Source organism: Phaeoacremonium minimum (genome assembly GCF_000392275.1).
Source record: "Phaeoacremonium minimum UCRPA7 unplaced genomic scaffold PA7_03_scaffold_288, whole genome shotgun sequence".
NCBI classification, from domain to species: domain Eukaryota; kingdom Fungi; phylum Ascomycota; class Sordariomycetes; order Togniniales; family Togniniaceae; genus Phaeoacremonium; species Phaeoacremonium minimum.
The window spans coordinates 591461-607056 of record NW_006921193.1 but is presented as its reverse complement, the minus strand read 5'-3'; the positions used below and the strand labels follow the sequence as shown (position 1 = coordinate 607056).

Below are 15596 nucleotides of genomic sequence, written 5' to 3'. Positions count from 1 at the left end.
GGGAAAGGAGGCGAGTGGCTCCATTGTGTGACTGGGGGAAAAGGATACAACAGAGGGCTTCTGGTCCGCAGCTTGGGCAATCCTAGGTGTGTGGGAAGATGTCTTCTCGCGTAACAGGAAGGTGCGCTTTCAAGACCCAAGAAGATCAGGAGAAAGTGTATGTCATAGTTGACATATTGGACGTCATTGAGGACGTACTGTCCCGTGAGATTGGAATGCGACGAGGCAGCGCACCAAGACGGCTGAGCCAGACTTTCCGGGATTCACTGCAGGCACGGAGCGTCAGGAAGATGCCTTGATTCCGGGGTTGCGCGATCAATCAAAACGTCCAGCCCGGATGTCGGCGGTGATTCCGATCAAGTTTAGGATCCCATTCCAGGATCCAAAAATGCTCCCAGCAATATGCGCACAACAACAGCCCGACCATGCGTCGAGGCTGTGGCATGCACTCCCAGATTTTCCAGCGAAGCTCAGGGGGAAGACTCGAGGAAATCGTAAATTTCTGGAGTGGATACGCCATTCTGAGAGGAAGGATGAAAGTGTGAGGTGTAAAGTTGGGGTTGCGGGATGTGTATCTCGACGAAGAGAATCGTTAGGATGAAAACCTGGGTGGTATCATGACCAGAGAAGGGCTCCTGACTTACGATATCTATGACTGCTTCCTCGAAGGGCTAGATGTCGGATACCAACCCCTTCTTTTGTAGGCAATCAATAATTTGTATCTCAAGAAGAGTAGGCGGTTGTTTTCGAAAGCTCGAAGGTAGCCTTGCGCGTTTGTCGAGGCAACAAAAAAGAAGGCCGTAGATGCATCCAAGTAGTGGCTGGAAATTTTCGAGATGAAAACTTTAGACCAAAGTCATTGTTGGACAGATGAAATCTCCATTTTGTCGATGTATCTGTTCATGAATATTGCCAGGTAGGGCAACTTCCATTGCCACATGTGCTCTTACACATGGATCCCGGACATCAACAAGCCACATTAAAAACCAGCACATCTCTCATTAGCACAGTTCAGCATGTTATTCTGGGCTCTAGTGATACTGAGATTATTCGTTCATATACGATTTGAGAGAGTTGGCACTGTTACTTATTGAATGCTGAAAATTCGACGGCCGAAAGGGCGCTCCATTTAGGAGGAATCATTGGCGGATCGATCCCGCATCTATATTACAAACACATCCGAAAATCAATTGGCTGGGATCCTTGGACTTTCGATAATACATATCGAAGTCGCAAGTCTTGGCATAAAGCCTGTAAGACCATCTTAGGCTGTGTGATATGTGTTTTGAGCCATGTCACGGCATTGCAAAGAGACCGAAGACCAACACCCGTCTATAATATGGTAAGTTTGGTGTCACACTCAAGCGCTGCCGTTCTTCGCTCTCACTTCCAAAATGAAATGTGGTGGATAGTCGATTCCCCGCTACTTTGAATGACGAGTATATTATCCAGGACTTGGACGGAGCCTGGGGGTTTTCGTTTCTTTCTAACATTAACTTGATTTGTCATTCTACTGTTGCTTGTGGATTTCTTTCGCTTGCTACGCTGTACAGCCTGTACTGTACGGGCGCTGCCGTGCTCCACTGAAAGCTTTCTTGAGTTAACTGTGCTGAGTAACTAACCTGGTTCCTTCTCCACTGTCCGAGTTGGTGAATGAGGCTTCATTTCGCATCTTTGTCAGTCTGTATACTGGAGGCTAGTTTTTGCGACGGCAACCACTAGACCATGGATATATCATTGAGGTCGATGGTCACAACGGCCATGATGAAATAACCGGTAGAGAGCCAAGGCAAATCTCAAAATAAGCTCCCCTGACATCGACTTTTTCTTAACGCAATGCTTGGCAGTGTCTTCGTTCTTGGCCTTGCCGCCGTCGCCTCTGCCTGGCCGAAACCTCCAGCCCCGATTTGCAAGGAGATCGAGATACCAATCACAGTCTCGACACCTCGGTTCATCATAAACGCCACAATCGAAGACAATTGGGATGCAGCAGCACTCACCCTGAACCTCACTCGCCGCGACTCGGGCATGAGCGCCGACCCACTGCCCATCGCTGGCGCTACATCCACAGTGGAGGAGAGCACTTACACGATTGGAGCCACGCTCTGTGGCACTGGAGGGCCCATGTTGGTGCTTACTCACGGCATTATTGAGTCCAAGTTGTGCGTCGCCAAGACGTTGGACGGCTAAAGTTGTAATGGTAGGGCTAATTGAAGTTTTAGATACTGGCGACCGAATTTTCCAAGGGCCGAAAACTACAGTCTTGTTGACGCAGCCATTGCAGCTGGCTACTCAGTTCTTAGCTATGATCGCATCGGTGTTGGATCATCATCGAAGTGTGTTTGAGCCCCCCCAGTGTCAACCACACAACACACTGACATCTTGTCGTAGGGTCAGCGCTTTCTGGGATGCCCAATTCCAAGTAGAAACCGCCGTCCTCAATTCCCTTGTCGACTATGCTCGCACGGAAGCCAAGGCCTCCAAGATTGCCCTAGTAGGTCACAGCTACGGCGCATATCTTTCTGCTGCATCCGCGAGCCAGACAAATGTCGACGCTCTCGTTTTGACAGGCTTCAGCGGCGGATTCGGCAACTTTGGCCCTTTTGTTGCTGGTGCCGGTTTCCGTGTTGCGCGATTAGAGAACCCATCACGTTGGGGCTCCATGGATTCCGGCTATCTCACGTCGTCTGACCTCTATGCTGAAGCTTATGTCTACTTCGCCGAGCCGTATTTTGAGCACCACGTTGCAGAGTGGACGTACGATGTTGCCAGTGAGCCGTTTGCTGTGGGAGAGTTGCCTTCGCTGCTTGCTACCCCTCTCGACTATGCCAATATTACGGCGCCGGTGTTGATGCTCCAAGGCCAGTTTGATGTGTCTGCGTGTGGCGGCAATTGTGTCGGCCAACTTGAAGCCATCAAGGCCAATTTTACCAATGCCAAGACTGTTCAGACTGTGGACAACCTGCCTGCAGGGTATGTATCGCAAAATTCACTTTCTTACTCGTAATGCAAGGCAATCACTAATATTAAGTATTGTAGACACAATCTAAACTTGCACAAAATCGCCCCAAAAGCGTTTGAAATGATATTTGACTTCTTAAAGACACAAGGCCTTTAGGCATGACCGGATTCGTAATTTTGTAGATTTGTTGTATTATATATCATGGGCACCGTGTTGTACAAACTGTATTGCTAGCTAGCTTACTCGGCGCCTGCTGGTATTTACGAAGTGTTGGGCGGTGTCGTCGGGTAACAAATTTTGACATAGATCATGCCTACTTAGTCCTTGGTTATTATAGGCTGCTTAGGCTGCTGTATCGGCTTAGCCTTGGCTCAGTCTCGGCTTATCTTGAGCTGCAAGACACGCCTACCTGTGGGTTTGATGGCTTGTTTCACATTGCCTAGGACCAGCCGAAGAGCTTAATCTTTTAGCTAAACAAGACACTAGTGTAATCTTCGGTTTAGGTTTACTGTCTCCTTTGGAGACAGTTCCTTGGACGTGTTTCTATTTAGAGGATGTTTGAGTCTCCCCAATTAAACTGAATCCTGACGTCTAATTAGTACGATAGGTTCTCTAGAGCCGAAATCTGCTACCTCTACTGCTGGCGAGCTTCTGAAATATGTGCTGAATCGGCCGTCGTGGGCTTGATCTATGTCTTGATGGTGCTTGGCGTGGGCCACTGCGGACGCAAAACGAAAAGGCATGGGTGAGCTTGGGGTGGCCCGGTTGTGTACTATAGCCGCGCACGAGCAGACTGGCGCACGGGAGAACCAGTGTTGCTTGTATGGCAACTTCATAAATGCCTACGCGGAACTCCATGCTTCTCTGCTTCCGCCGTGACAGGTTGGAGTATCTCTACGTGAAGCCCCTTAAGTTATACCAACCAAGGGATGTGAATCCGCTGCTTTCGCTCACTTAAAGATGATGTATGAAGAATGCGGACCTAATGAGCTTGCCGCCTCAGAGATACTTGGGAATCCTACTGTATTGGCTAGGTACGAACTTGAGAACATTGACCTCACCCGACCCTTTTGCCTGTCGCCAGTGGTGTCCCTAACTCGTCGGGAACTAACGCACTCACTGAAGCATAGGTCTGTCGATAAAGATCTGGGAGACTATCAACTCCAATTCACAACTGAGGATATATGGAAGCCATTAAATAGACACCAATAAACGAACATAAACCTACAGAAGACGCTTATAATACAGAAATTAAATTAGGGGCAGCATCGCCTCACTCACGAAGAAGAAAATAGGCGAGGGCAAGATTTAGGCAACATTATTGTCTAAAATAACCCCTGAGGTTGACCAGCCTTTTTTTAAAATGGAATTCTTGACGTGAGTGTTCATCAAATGGTGATGAGATTGAGTAATCCTCCCTTGTGGTGCATACTCCCTACCCCTTCATCATAGTTCTGGCGTACCTCGAGTTCAAAGTCACAAGACTCTACATGTGCGACCACGATACATAGTGTTCAGGCTTGCCGGGCGCTACCTAGCGTTTGTGGTGAGACATCACCTCTGAACAGGGGCGACGTACATTTCGAGAGGCCCTCTGTCCCAAAGATTGTAGAACCTTTGCTTCTCAGCCCAACCGATATACTCGGGGGGCATCTTGAAGTCAAAGTTAAACAGCAATAGTGCGAGAATGGTGCGCATCTCAGCAATCGCCAGGCTGGATCATCCAAGCTGTCAGTGATTGCTAGTTCTTTGGCTTTCCTTGAAGGGTTTGCAGATAGGGGCTCTGTCTTCGACTCACTTTTTGCCAATGCAATTCCGTGGGCCAACCATAAACGGCTGAACAATATCGAGCTTGTCTGAGGCGAACCTCGGATCCCCAAGCCAGCGCTCCGGATGGTACTCGTCGGGCTTGACAAAGTTGGCGGAGGAGTGGTAGACTCCCCAGTGGTGTATAGAGACAATCGTCTGTGAAGATTTAGCAGCTGCAGGGGGCAGCAAGAGGTGAGCACGTCACTACATACACTTTCAGGGACAAACTCGCCCGCAATACTTGTCCCTCCCTTCATCACCTGGCGCGGCATACCACTTGCGACAGGCGGGTACCATCGAAGAGCCTCGTTGAGACAGGCAACCATATACGGTAGGTTATCCACCGCGGCGAAAGAGATGTCATTCTGCGATTTGAATGACGAGCGGATCTCGTTTGTCACTCTTTCTAGACAGTGCGAGTTGCGTTGTAATAGGTAGAGTGTGACGGCAACCAGGCTCGACGTCGTCTCGAAACCAGCGCCGAGAAGAAGACCTGCCGTAAGCATCACCGTCTGTTTGGGCACAATCTTGGCCATTGTCAGTACGATGATTTATTAGACAGCACAATATACCGTGGAAATAGTTCAAAGATTCACCTGGTCTTTTTCCTTCAACAAAAGACCTTCAATCAGATCTGGTCGCTGGACCGTCCACTCCATCCTCGCAGCCACTGTCTCGCCGACATAGGTTTGAAATTGGTTGTTTTGCGGACTTCTGCCATTGAATGTCTTGATGTAGTCGCATAGCCAACCTGGTAGAACCATTCTTCGCAATGTCGCATCCATGGCAACTCGTGCACCGGGGCCAGTGAAAGCATTGACCCAGAAGCGGTGATCAGGCTTGCGGAGGCAGTCAAACGATGCGCCAAATCCCAAATCGCCTGTATCGTGCAAAGAAAGCAAAGCTTAAGCATAATAGATCTGGCAGAGGGTAGTAGATTAAAGCTCACCGATAATATCAAAAGTAGTATAAGAGACCCAGTCTCTCATATTGACGCGCTTCTCTCCGTTCCCTCCTACCTCGCGCAGCTGTGACACGAGCAGGTCTACGTGGCTCCTGATCATGCTCTCCTGAGCTCTCAGGCTTCGATCAGAGAAGCCATGGCTCAATAGCCGCCTCAAATAAGCGTGCTCGGCCCTCGGCGCGCTCAGCATGCTTCGGGGGGCATTCTTGCTACCAGCATACGCCACGATCCACTTCTCGTTCTCGTCCTGGCTATCATGCTCACCGATGCGGTGTCCATAGATATCCTTCCAGGCTGTGGTGTCATTGAAGGCGAGCTCATTGGGGGCGATACGCACAACGGGACCGTAGCGGTCGTGCAAATCGCGCATCCTATGGTGCAAGGTGCCTTTTCTTGCATGGTATATGTATGTCAATCGGGTCGCGCGGTGCGCGAGCGGACCTGGATATTTGCGCAGTGGGTGCAGGAAGATGTTGTAGACTACTTGAAAAGTAAGCCGCAACAAAATCTATTACCACATGTCAACAATACCGTTGCTTGCTAGGGAAACTTTGACCGACACCAAGCGGCCTTCTAGAGACTAACGTACCAGGATGAAACCTGCTGCTGCTCCCAGAAACAAGTACATGGCTAGAGACTTTAACGTAGCGTTACAAGCTGCGTTAACACTCGTTCTCTATATTGTGTTTAATCGCCGACAATGTGACAGCGTCGAGAACAGCTGTTGATTTGAGATCAACATGGAAACCCTCGAGTCGTAGAGAAAGACTGGTGGGGTTCTGGCTGTGCCGTCGTTTATCAAAGGAGGACAACAAATCACTCTGCTCGCATTGGAAACGTCGGAAGGATTTCCAACATCCCCCGCCGCAAGCTAATATCTCACCCTCGCGACCGGTTGGGTAGGCTAGACGAGGGTCATCCAGTTCAACAGCATCTTTCACCATGGTGCTGAGGAAGGAAGCTTAAATGGGGTGTTAGTGCTGACGCAGGATCACTCCCAGAGTATGACGTCCAGTTTCACCACTAACCTTCCGTGGACAGTAAACTCGTAGATTGTTAAATCCGATTATGCAATTCCGATATATGTATAACACCGAATTATTATTTCAACAATATCATTGCCAGTATATGGGTTAAGCAAGGCACAGCCATATGCTGTCTTCGACTAATCTCAGTGCGTTATCTAGACCAATTCACTGACAAGTGGACACTGCAAATCATGGCTACGACACGGTTTTGATAGGTCTCATATACAACTGCTAAGTGTCCGCATCGCCGAATCTCGTCATAACCTTACTGTGGTATACCATTGCCTAGCAAGAAAGCCGACCGACTTAGAAGGAAGAAGGGTCGCAAATAGATCGGGGTCCTCTCTCACGCAAAAGAGGTGCTGATAATGTTGTGAGAGAACTGCTCGAGTTCTCTTTGGATTAAAGTGATGCGGTCATACAGGGCCCATCGTACTTCTGTCTATCCCCCTTTGTCAGTGCAAGTGTATTGTCGAAATGAGAAAAATCCGAAAAGTGTCATCTGACCAATCATCGCAAGTGTGGTTAAGTAGTACTCTGCTACCGGCTCTAGGTTATTAGAGTTAGCTGTAGATTAGATCAATACTCTACCAACTTGATTTAGCCGTAAACGGAGCATCCCTAAGTCTTTGCCATTAAAAGACCGTATTAGACAGGTATTCTGCAAATAAAAGCTAAAGTGACTAGGTTTTCTTGATTCTAGCCCTGAAAGTCGGAGAACTCCCATCACCGAAACATACGCAGCTTCCTACTCCTATACGACTGCGGTTTTCCATCAATTTTGACTTCTAACTTCGCGCGCTATAATTTAGAATGCTTGACATGTTGTCATTCGCCCTCGTGGGTGTTGCCACTCAGCTTGTCACGGCTTCGCCTGTGGAACTCACAAAGAGAGCAAGTCCAGCTGTATATTTAGCTGGGGACAGCACAATGGCTAGGCTTGGAGGAAACAACGGGAAGACCGACGGTAGTCCTAGCACGCAGCATCCCTCATATGACTACTAACCCAGCTATAGGATGGGGCTAGTATCTTGCCAAGTATTTGACTGTTCCCGTTGTGAACAAGGCTATAGGTGGCCGGTCAGCCCGCAGCTTCTCGGATGAGGGTCGCTTCACCGAGATAGCAGGGTTGATCAATTCGGGTGACATTGTTATCATCGAGTTCGGCCACAATGACGGCGGTTCCCCTAATTCGGTTTCTGACAATGGGAGAAGCGATTGCCCAGGGACTGGTAGCGAGACATGTGTATCGGGAAAGAACGGTGCAACTGTTTACACTTTCGGTCATTATGTGGAGGCTGCTGCCAAAATGTACATTTCCAAGGGTGCATCTGTCATCGTGAGCAGCCAGACACCAAATAACGTATGGGAAACCGGATCATTCTCCGACGCTGCATCTCGATTTGTCCCATATGCAAAGACAGCGGCTCAAAATGTTGGGAGCGGAGCAAGCTTCGTGGATCATTTCCAGTCGGTGGCTAATATGTATAAGAAACTGGGGGCAGCAAAGACAAACGCCTTGTACCCAAGCGATCACACGCATACAAGTCCAGAAGGCGCTGACCTCTGTGCTCAAGCATTTGTCCAGGCAATCAGCAAGGATTTGAATGGCACAACGCCACTCAAACAGTATCTGAAGAGCGACAATCCAGTAGTCTGGTAATCGCATACTACTAATGATGCTGAGTTTTCTTTTACTGAAAACAACTCATGAGAGCTCTATGATTGTGTCACATCCGGAGAACTGTCATCAACATAAGGCATCCGAAAACGTATTGACTCGGCTGATACAACTTGAAATGTTTTGGACTCATGCTACGCTATGACTTTGCTAGTGCCTTCAAAGGCGATGTGCCGGGGTAAAAGCTTGCTGGGATCGTGGGAATGGGGATCTCAGATGTGAATCCAAATGCAGTTTGAAGGTCGTTCGGCATTTTAGCTGCAGTATAGCTTGCAGGGGCTGCCGATATTGTTTGAGTAGCTGAATATGTTCCGCCAGATCCCGACTTCAGACATGCGCCTGAGCCGTATGCATTTTGGCATATGTACTTGATGCTAGAGCCCTTCTCCGTCCACATGGCGAAGTCTGAGACTGTCATGGATGTGCATGGGACATCGGCGTCGCATTTGAACTGGATTGGTCCACGCGCGATTCCATCAGCACAAGTTCCTTTCCAGTTCGAGAAGGTCATGTTTGTCAGCTGGACGCCGCTCCCGGCTGCCACAGACTGTGAAGACCATGCCTGGTCAACATTGAGCGAATACGCAGTCTTGTAACCTATGAAGTCCTTGAACTGGGCGTTCTTTACGGATCCGCTTCCACCGTTCGACTTGATCATCATCATCTGGTTAGCATTGGATGTGTAGACTTTCTGGTAGAGCACATTCGAGATCGCAGTATTTGCGCCAAGGGAGCCGATGGCACAGCCGCCAGACCAGTTGCAGTAGATCTGTTCGATGAGTATGTTGGAGGAGGGCGATTTGACAGTCACACACTCGTCTCTGTTTGTGACCATTACATCGTGCACGTGGATGTTAGTTCCTGTGACATCCAGACCGTCCAAACCTCCGTGGTCACCTCCGCGTATGGCAAGATTGTACACCTCTCCATTGCTGGAGTTGTCCAGGATAATATGGAATGCTGGGGCGTCAACAAACGCTAGATCATGTACAGAGAAATTCTGTGACTTGACGACTCGCAGTAGGCGACACCTAAATATTGTCACTTAGCGAAAAGATTGTAGCGAAGTTGATCTAATCACTGAAGATACATACCCACTGAGACTTCCAGTTTTGTGAATCACATAGCCGTACCCCTGCATGGCCCCTTTTCCGGTGCTGGAAAAAAATTCAATGTCGTTCGAGTTTTGAATGATGATCATATGGCCACCAGCCGTCCCAGTGCGGTATATGATTCCGTCGAGTTGTATACCTACACCGGTCCCTTTGTCGAGCGTCGCCCAAGTTGACATTGCGAAGTCCCCAGCCGGTACAAAAACTACCCTTGATCAGTGTTCGATCCATATTTGCTATCCTAATCAGTGAACACTCACCAATGCCACCCGAAGCACATGCAGTCCATGCTTTACTCAGAGCTGGACCGAGATCGGTGCTTTTGTCTGCTTTTGCACCATAGTCGAGCACATTGCAGACCTTTTTGGCCCTCTTCGCGGCGGTAGTGGTCGTAGGACCAACACTTCCATTCAGCTGAGCGAAAGTGGGCAGTGGGCTCAATGCCAAAAAGCTTAGGAGTACATGGGAAAGAAGTTTGTTCATTTTGAAGCAGCGCAACGCTATAGCGACGAAAGGAATGGGTTGAGCTCAGCGACGAGGTACGGGCACGCCATGAACAGAGTTACGGTATTATGGCTTAATAACTAGGGAGCAGTGGCGAGCTTGTATTCGTTATCTGGATCACTTTTATTCGTATTCTCAAGGACTACACAATTGTTCGATTTCATCTCCACAGAAGTTACATAACAGAGGGGCTCCGATTTATTCCACCACATGTATGCCGCCATTTTGAAGGTTACTGCCATTTGCAGGTACTACTTAGACACGGGCCCACCTCCCTGGAAACGCTGGTGGAATGAGGGGTGCTTGAGATATATTAGCATGTCAGCCTGAGTGAGCACTGCACCTGGTGAAATTATCCAGTAAAATTACTCGGGCATTTATCTGCGTTAGGGATCGCATGGATACCCTTTCGAATATCCCAGGCGTTTCCAGGTTTCCAGGCCTTCCTCATGGATTCTCCTAATGACAATCTTTCCCTCAACGCTGCTCGGCCTCTCGCGCAAGAGTGTCACATTCACGATGCTGATTGCAGCAACATTCACTGTCCTTTCATGTTGAGCATCAATCAGCAACTCAACGGCCACGGAGCCGCATGTCCGCTCCGCATCTGTTAGCTCCGGTCGTCAATTTTGCATTCCTTGTAGGCATCACTGCCGGCGGGGCTCATATATTGCGTCGCATTCATAGGGGCTCAGAATGTCGATTAGACCGGACCCGGATAGTAGCCCAGGGGATGACGGAGCCGTCAGTACGTTCCGAATGTACACCCGTCCAGTAATGAATATGTGCACATCCAGCTCTTTCTTCAGTCCATGATTAACATCGATTACAAATGTGATGCGTTTCTCATTGTTTGTGCATCGAAATAGTCTACAAACAAAATACGTCACCAATTCTCCTTGAGTCATAGCGTGATAACAAGCTTCTTAGCCGAACTCCCCTTCCTAATTGATCCATCGCCGGTTGCAGAGCCTCAAGTCCCTTGCCAACGACTTGGACCTCGGGAGCTGGCTTGAAATTGCCCGCAGCCAGCGCTGCTGATAGGTACTGGCCGTAAACTTTATAGCCAAACTCCCGCTCGCTGCGTAACACTGTGGCGTTGACGAAGTTGGCCTTCACGCCATTAGGCAAGCCACTCGGTGGTGGTGGCATGTTCAAGGCGACGAATTTGGTTCCCTCAGACCCAGCTACAACTTCAATATATGCAGTCGCTGCGGCATTGCGGCTCTGTGCATCAACGCTGGCAATGGCCACCGCACCAGCGCAGATCTTGCCTTTGAAGGCAGTGAGCAATTCGTCTTTTATGGTTGGGCTGTTGTATTCAAACACTTCAGCAGCCCCGAGCGCCTTCATGTAATCGAAATTCTTTGGTGATGCTGTAGTGATGACCTCGTTCCCCGCTAACACGGCGGCTTGTATTGCATTGCTGCCAACACTGGTTGAGCAACCCCAGATCAGAATAGTCTTCCCAGAGGGTTTGACTTCCACGCCCGGTCGTTCGAGCGCCAAGTAATTCTGATGGAAGAGGCCTAGCACTGCTGTCGTATATCCTAGTGGAATGACAGCCGCTTGCTCATAGGGGATGGTGGCTGGGATGATGGTAGCCATATGATCCGACATGGTAGAATATGCTTGAAAAGCACCAGAGACGTGTCCCACCACACGATCACCAACAGCGAAGTGGCTCACGCTAGGACCGATTGCGACGACTTCACCCGCAACGTCCGAGCCGATGACGCCTGGTATTTTTAACCAGGGGAATACAGATGGCCCCATTTTCTGATAGGCAATGTCGATGAGGTTAATAACGACTGCCTTATTGTGGACGATGATCTCATTTTCACCGGGTTCAGGGTAAAGAGCCTCCTTCACTTCCAAAGGCTGGCCAACGGCGAGGAGGTATACAGCCGTATTAGTAGGCATGGTTCGTGCGGTGTATCGTGTGCTGTTGGTTGTAAGATAAGCTTGAGCTGAAGATGCTGAGGAATTGTGCAGTATGCTGTAAGTGTTGGTGACGTACAGTATCTTGTCTTTATAAAATAGCAGTTGAATACCGTGCAAAGAGAAAGATTTACAGAACAGAGGCGCAGCATCTCCAACATTCTGGGCTAGGATCAAGATCGGAGGACCTACTAGACCGAAACCTATTGCCTCTCAAGGCATAAAATGATCAGTCACATTTATCTGCGGTATATCCGATGCTCTTGAGCCCACGCGCCGGGGCGGGACAACATTTGAATCCAGCCTGGTATAGTTGGGAAGTTAGACTTTCCGCCGGCGCCGTAGTTTGATATCGAATCTCATTCGACATGGAGAGTTGATTACATCATCACAGACTCGTAGCTTCGATCTGTTGTGCGCTTCTTAATATAGACGAAGCACGCGTATTTCGTGAGCTGCTGTCCTTTTAGCTTGACGATTCAAGACACAGAAGCCCCTGATGTGACTATCTGCATGATGAACTAGACTTGTACGTTGTAGAGCCCTAGACGCCCTCTTGAATATCACTGTAACGGGCGTGGCCGAATATAATCTAAATTTGACCTAGTCTGGTCCAAATTCAACTCCTATGCTTCTGTCCGTTGTAATCCATATATGATGCATTGAGTAGAATCTGTATAAGAGATCTGAGTATCCGGAGCTAGAAGCAGGTATAGCACTTACATCATGGATTCATGTCGAATACTCTTTCATACGACGAGGTTACTGCCATTCTTTCGGATATCCTTCCAGCGCATACTAAATGCAGCTACGAACGCTACACACCCGGCGTCAGCAACCAAATAGAAGACACGATCGAGACTGTTGGAGTAGGCAACGAGAACCCCTGGCAGGTCCGAAGCATCGACAACATCTCGGAATTTCGTGGCGCCCGCGTAATGATAGTCGTCGCATTCTCATCGGGTGCGTTTTCAGCCAGTTGAGTCTTCAGACTATTGGTGAAGATAGTGTTGTATACAGTTAGAAAAATCGTTGGTCCATATACTGTGCCCAAACTAAGAAGGCCATAGCGATAGACAATTCTTGTTGTGAGACGGCATATTGAGTGGCCGCAATTGGCTAAGACGAGGTTTGAATACGTCAGTCATGGCCATTCAAGGATCATGTGAAGTGACCCACCATCTGAAAGCTAACACCACGCCCTGCACCAGTTAATATATGATATCCCACCCATTTCCCTGTAGGAGTGTGCGGTTGAAATAGAGCAAATAGGCCGCTGCCCACGGCCGTGAGAGTAGCTGCGTAGATCGCAGATGGCGGGACACGGCCAACACGGGTGACTAAACAAGAGAAGAAAATTGTGAGCAAATTTCGCGATGAAGCATTATCAAACAGAAAATCCTTACCAAGCACGCCAGAGAGTACGGCGAGGAGAAGCTGTGGAAGAATCGTTCGGAGAAGGAACACTCCACCCATGATTGCATTCACCCCTTTTACCGCCTGAAAGTAGATAGGGAGATAAAACGAAGAACCGAAGAGTGTCGCCATTAAAAATGAGTAATTCAAGGCATTGGCCCAAATGACTTTTCGCTTGATTATGTAGAACGGGAGCAAAGCTTCCTCTCCCTTCTTGTGATTCCATACAATCCAGAAGAGGATTGTCACACCTGCCCCAACAAAAAGTCCAATAACTTGGGAGGAGTTCCAAGAAAACCGATTTCCGCCATATTGAAGAGCTAGAAGAAACTCTATTGTAGCACCAGCAAGCAAAAGAAATCCAATCAAATCCAGATGATGATGTATCTTCGGCAGAATTTACACAGTAGGTTTCTTCGGGACTAGTTCCGCGATGCGTGTAAGCATAATGGGAACCGCAACTAAGACTTCTAGTGGAAGGTTGATGTAGAAGCCTGAATCGCATGTCAGATTATTGATTTCAAGGTCTATAGCTCATCTCTTGACACAACACTTACACCAACGCCATGTATAACCGCTCGTGAATGCTCCTCCTATTAGGGGTGCGACGACGTTGCCAAGCTGAGTGACTTGTAAAATGTCAGCAGGATGATGACAAACAGGACTTTCAGGTCATGTGTAATGACTTACTTCTCATCATCATCCCTATCAGAGCTACAATCGTGTTAGGAAAAGCATCGGCCAGTAGGGGCTGTTGCCGCTTCTGGGAGACTTACGAGGACGTCGTTGCAATGGCACTGAGGCCAATACTATGTTGACACCACCGTTTAGCAAACCTGAAGTCCCGGCACCAGCCACCGCTCGACCGACAATTAGCATCGTGGACAATTGCGCTGCACCGCAGAGCACTGAGCCGAGCTCGATACTGCAAAGTATACCAGAAATGACCTCTAAATGCATTAGTAAAGATCACTCGTATCTTGGAAGGCATGGTCCAACCTTAAGGCGAAAATGATGGTATATTTTTCCTGTCAGGGGCTGGAGAGCTGCGCTATCTGAGCTGGGGTTAGCGATCCCTTCATGGCATATACTTTTCAGTTGATGTTTAGGGGATCCCCGATAGAATTGCCGCTACATACCTTCCCAAGTCGTAAGCGCTTCCGTACCATTCAATATCGTCGATGGACTGGAATTCATCCGTAATCTTGGGATTGCCTGGTATAATTCAGTCGTTAGACGGCCTGATTGAGACAAGCACAGAGGTGGGCTTTCTTGCTTATGCGTTCGTGTCAAGGTAGGCGGATTACTGACCGTTCCAACAATGGAGGTATCCAGAAGCATCAAAAAGCAGGCAAGGTATACTACGACAAGTGCGAGGGCTAACTTGGCGCCTGAAACGAATTGTTGTTCATTGTCTGTATTTTCCTTTGAATGGTCTGCATTTTCAGGTGCCAGATGACACTCTATTTGATGGACCTTCTCACTGCTGGCTCGTGGGGGAGTAGTATCCGCACCAACACTATTCATATGTTGTTGCAACCTACTGGAGGTTGTTCTGGGCTGATCTTTGGTGTCCATGGCCGGCTGGTAATCTTTGGCTTTTCCTCCATAATTCGAAGTGTAGAAAAGCACCTTATTACCAAGTGTGAATCGATATATGCAATATGGAGATTTTTATAGAGAAAAGACAAGTCTTGTCCATTAATTCACAGCATTGTCACAGCCTCCGAATTTGAGGATATTTACAAATAATCACTCAACCTTTGTCAATCAGTCAAATGTTCATTTTACAAGCCTATCCACAAACACGGAATAGGAGTGCAAATTCTGGTACTATCCGCCGGCCTATCAAAGAAGGATGACTGTTCAGGTGTCACTAAGGATTTATGGGGTGATGATCTAGGTCAAGAAGAATGTCTAGTCTTCGGACCCGCTCTTCACATGGCCCCCAATTTCCGCCGCAAGACAATTCTTTCCAGCGCCAACTGACATAAGTCATACGCCGCAGTGAGGTACATTTCCGACTCGATCGACCACCGGAGCCTCCTACCTTCCTTCCACATTGTATGCTCCAACTGTTTTGCGCTAAAATGCTCTGAAGGATAATGACCAGGTGAGCTGAGGCATTTTCACACCGGAGAGATTATGTATCTAACTTTAACCAGTGGACAGACACAAT

The 15596-nt window shown here is 48.4% G+C and overlaps 4 protein-coding genes across 4 annotated transcripts; 1 reads left to right on the top strand and 3 right to left on the bottom strand.

The window, feature by feature from the left end:
• Positions 1 to 1836: 1836 nt before the first annotated feature.
• UCRPA7_3599 (putative alpha beta-hydrolase protein) lies at positions 1837 to 3118 on the top strand (the record flags this gene model as incomplete). The annotated part of the gene is made up of 4 exons (XM_007916057.1): positions 1837 to 2162; positions 2223 to 2336; positions 2392 to 2973; positions 3040 to 3118. 4 exons carry the CDS (start codon positions 1837 to 1839, stop codon positions 3116 to 3118), a joined length of 1101 nt encoding a protein of 366 aa, XP_007914248.1.
• Positions 3119 to 4516: 1398 nt separating this feature from the next.
• On the bottom strand, positions 4517 to 5307 carry UCRPA7_3598 (putative cytochrome p450 protein; the record flags this gene model as incomplete). The annotated part of the gene is made up of 3 exons (XM_007916155.1): positions 4517 to 4676; positions 4761 to 4927; positions 4984 to 5307. The coding sequence occupies 3 exons, from the start codon at positions 5305 to 5307 to the stop codon at positions 4517 to 4519; spliced, it is 651 nt and encodes a 216-aa protein (XP_007914346.1).
• A 402-nt stretch (positions 5308 to 5709) lies between these two features.
• On the bottom strand, positions 5710 to 6105 carry UCRPA7_3597 (putative cytochrome p450 protein; the record flags this gene model as incomplete). Its single annotated transcript, XM_007916176.1, has 1 exon — positions 5710 to 6105. One exon carries the CDS (start codon positions 6103 to 6105, stop codon positions 5710 to 5712), a length of 396 nt encoding a protein of 131 aa, XP_007914367.1.
• A 2478-nt stretch (positions 6106 to 8583) lies between these two features.
• UCRPA7_3596 (putative rhamnogalacturonase b protein) lies at positions 8584 to 9585 on the bottom strand (the record flags this gene model as incomplete). The annotated part of the gene is made up of 2 exons (XM_007916172.1): positions 8584 to 9475; positions 9539 to 9585. 2 exons carry the CDS (start codon positions 9583 to 9585, stop codon positions 8584 to 8586), a joined length of 939 nt encoding a protein of 312 aa, XP_007914363.1.
• Positions 9586 to 15596: the final 6011 nt, after the last annotated feature.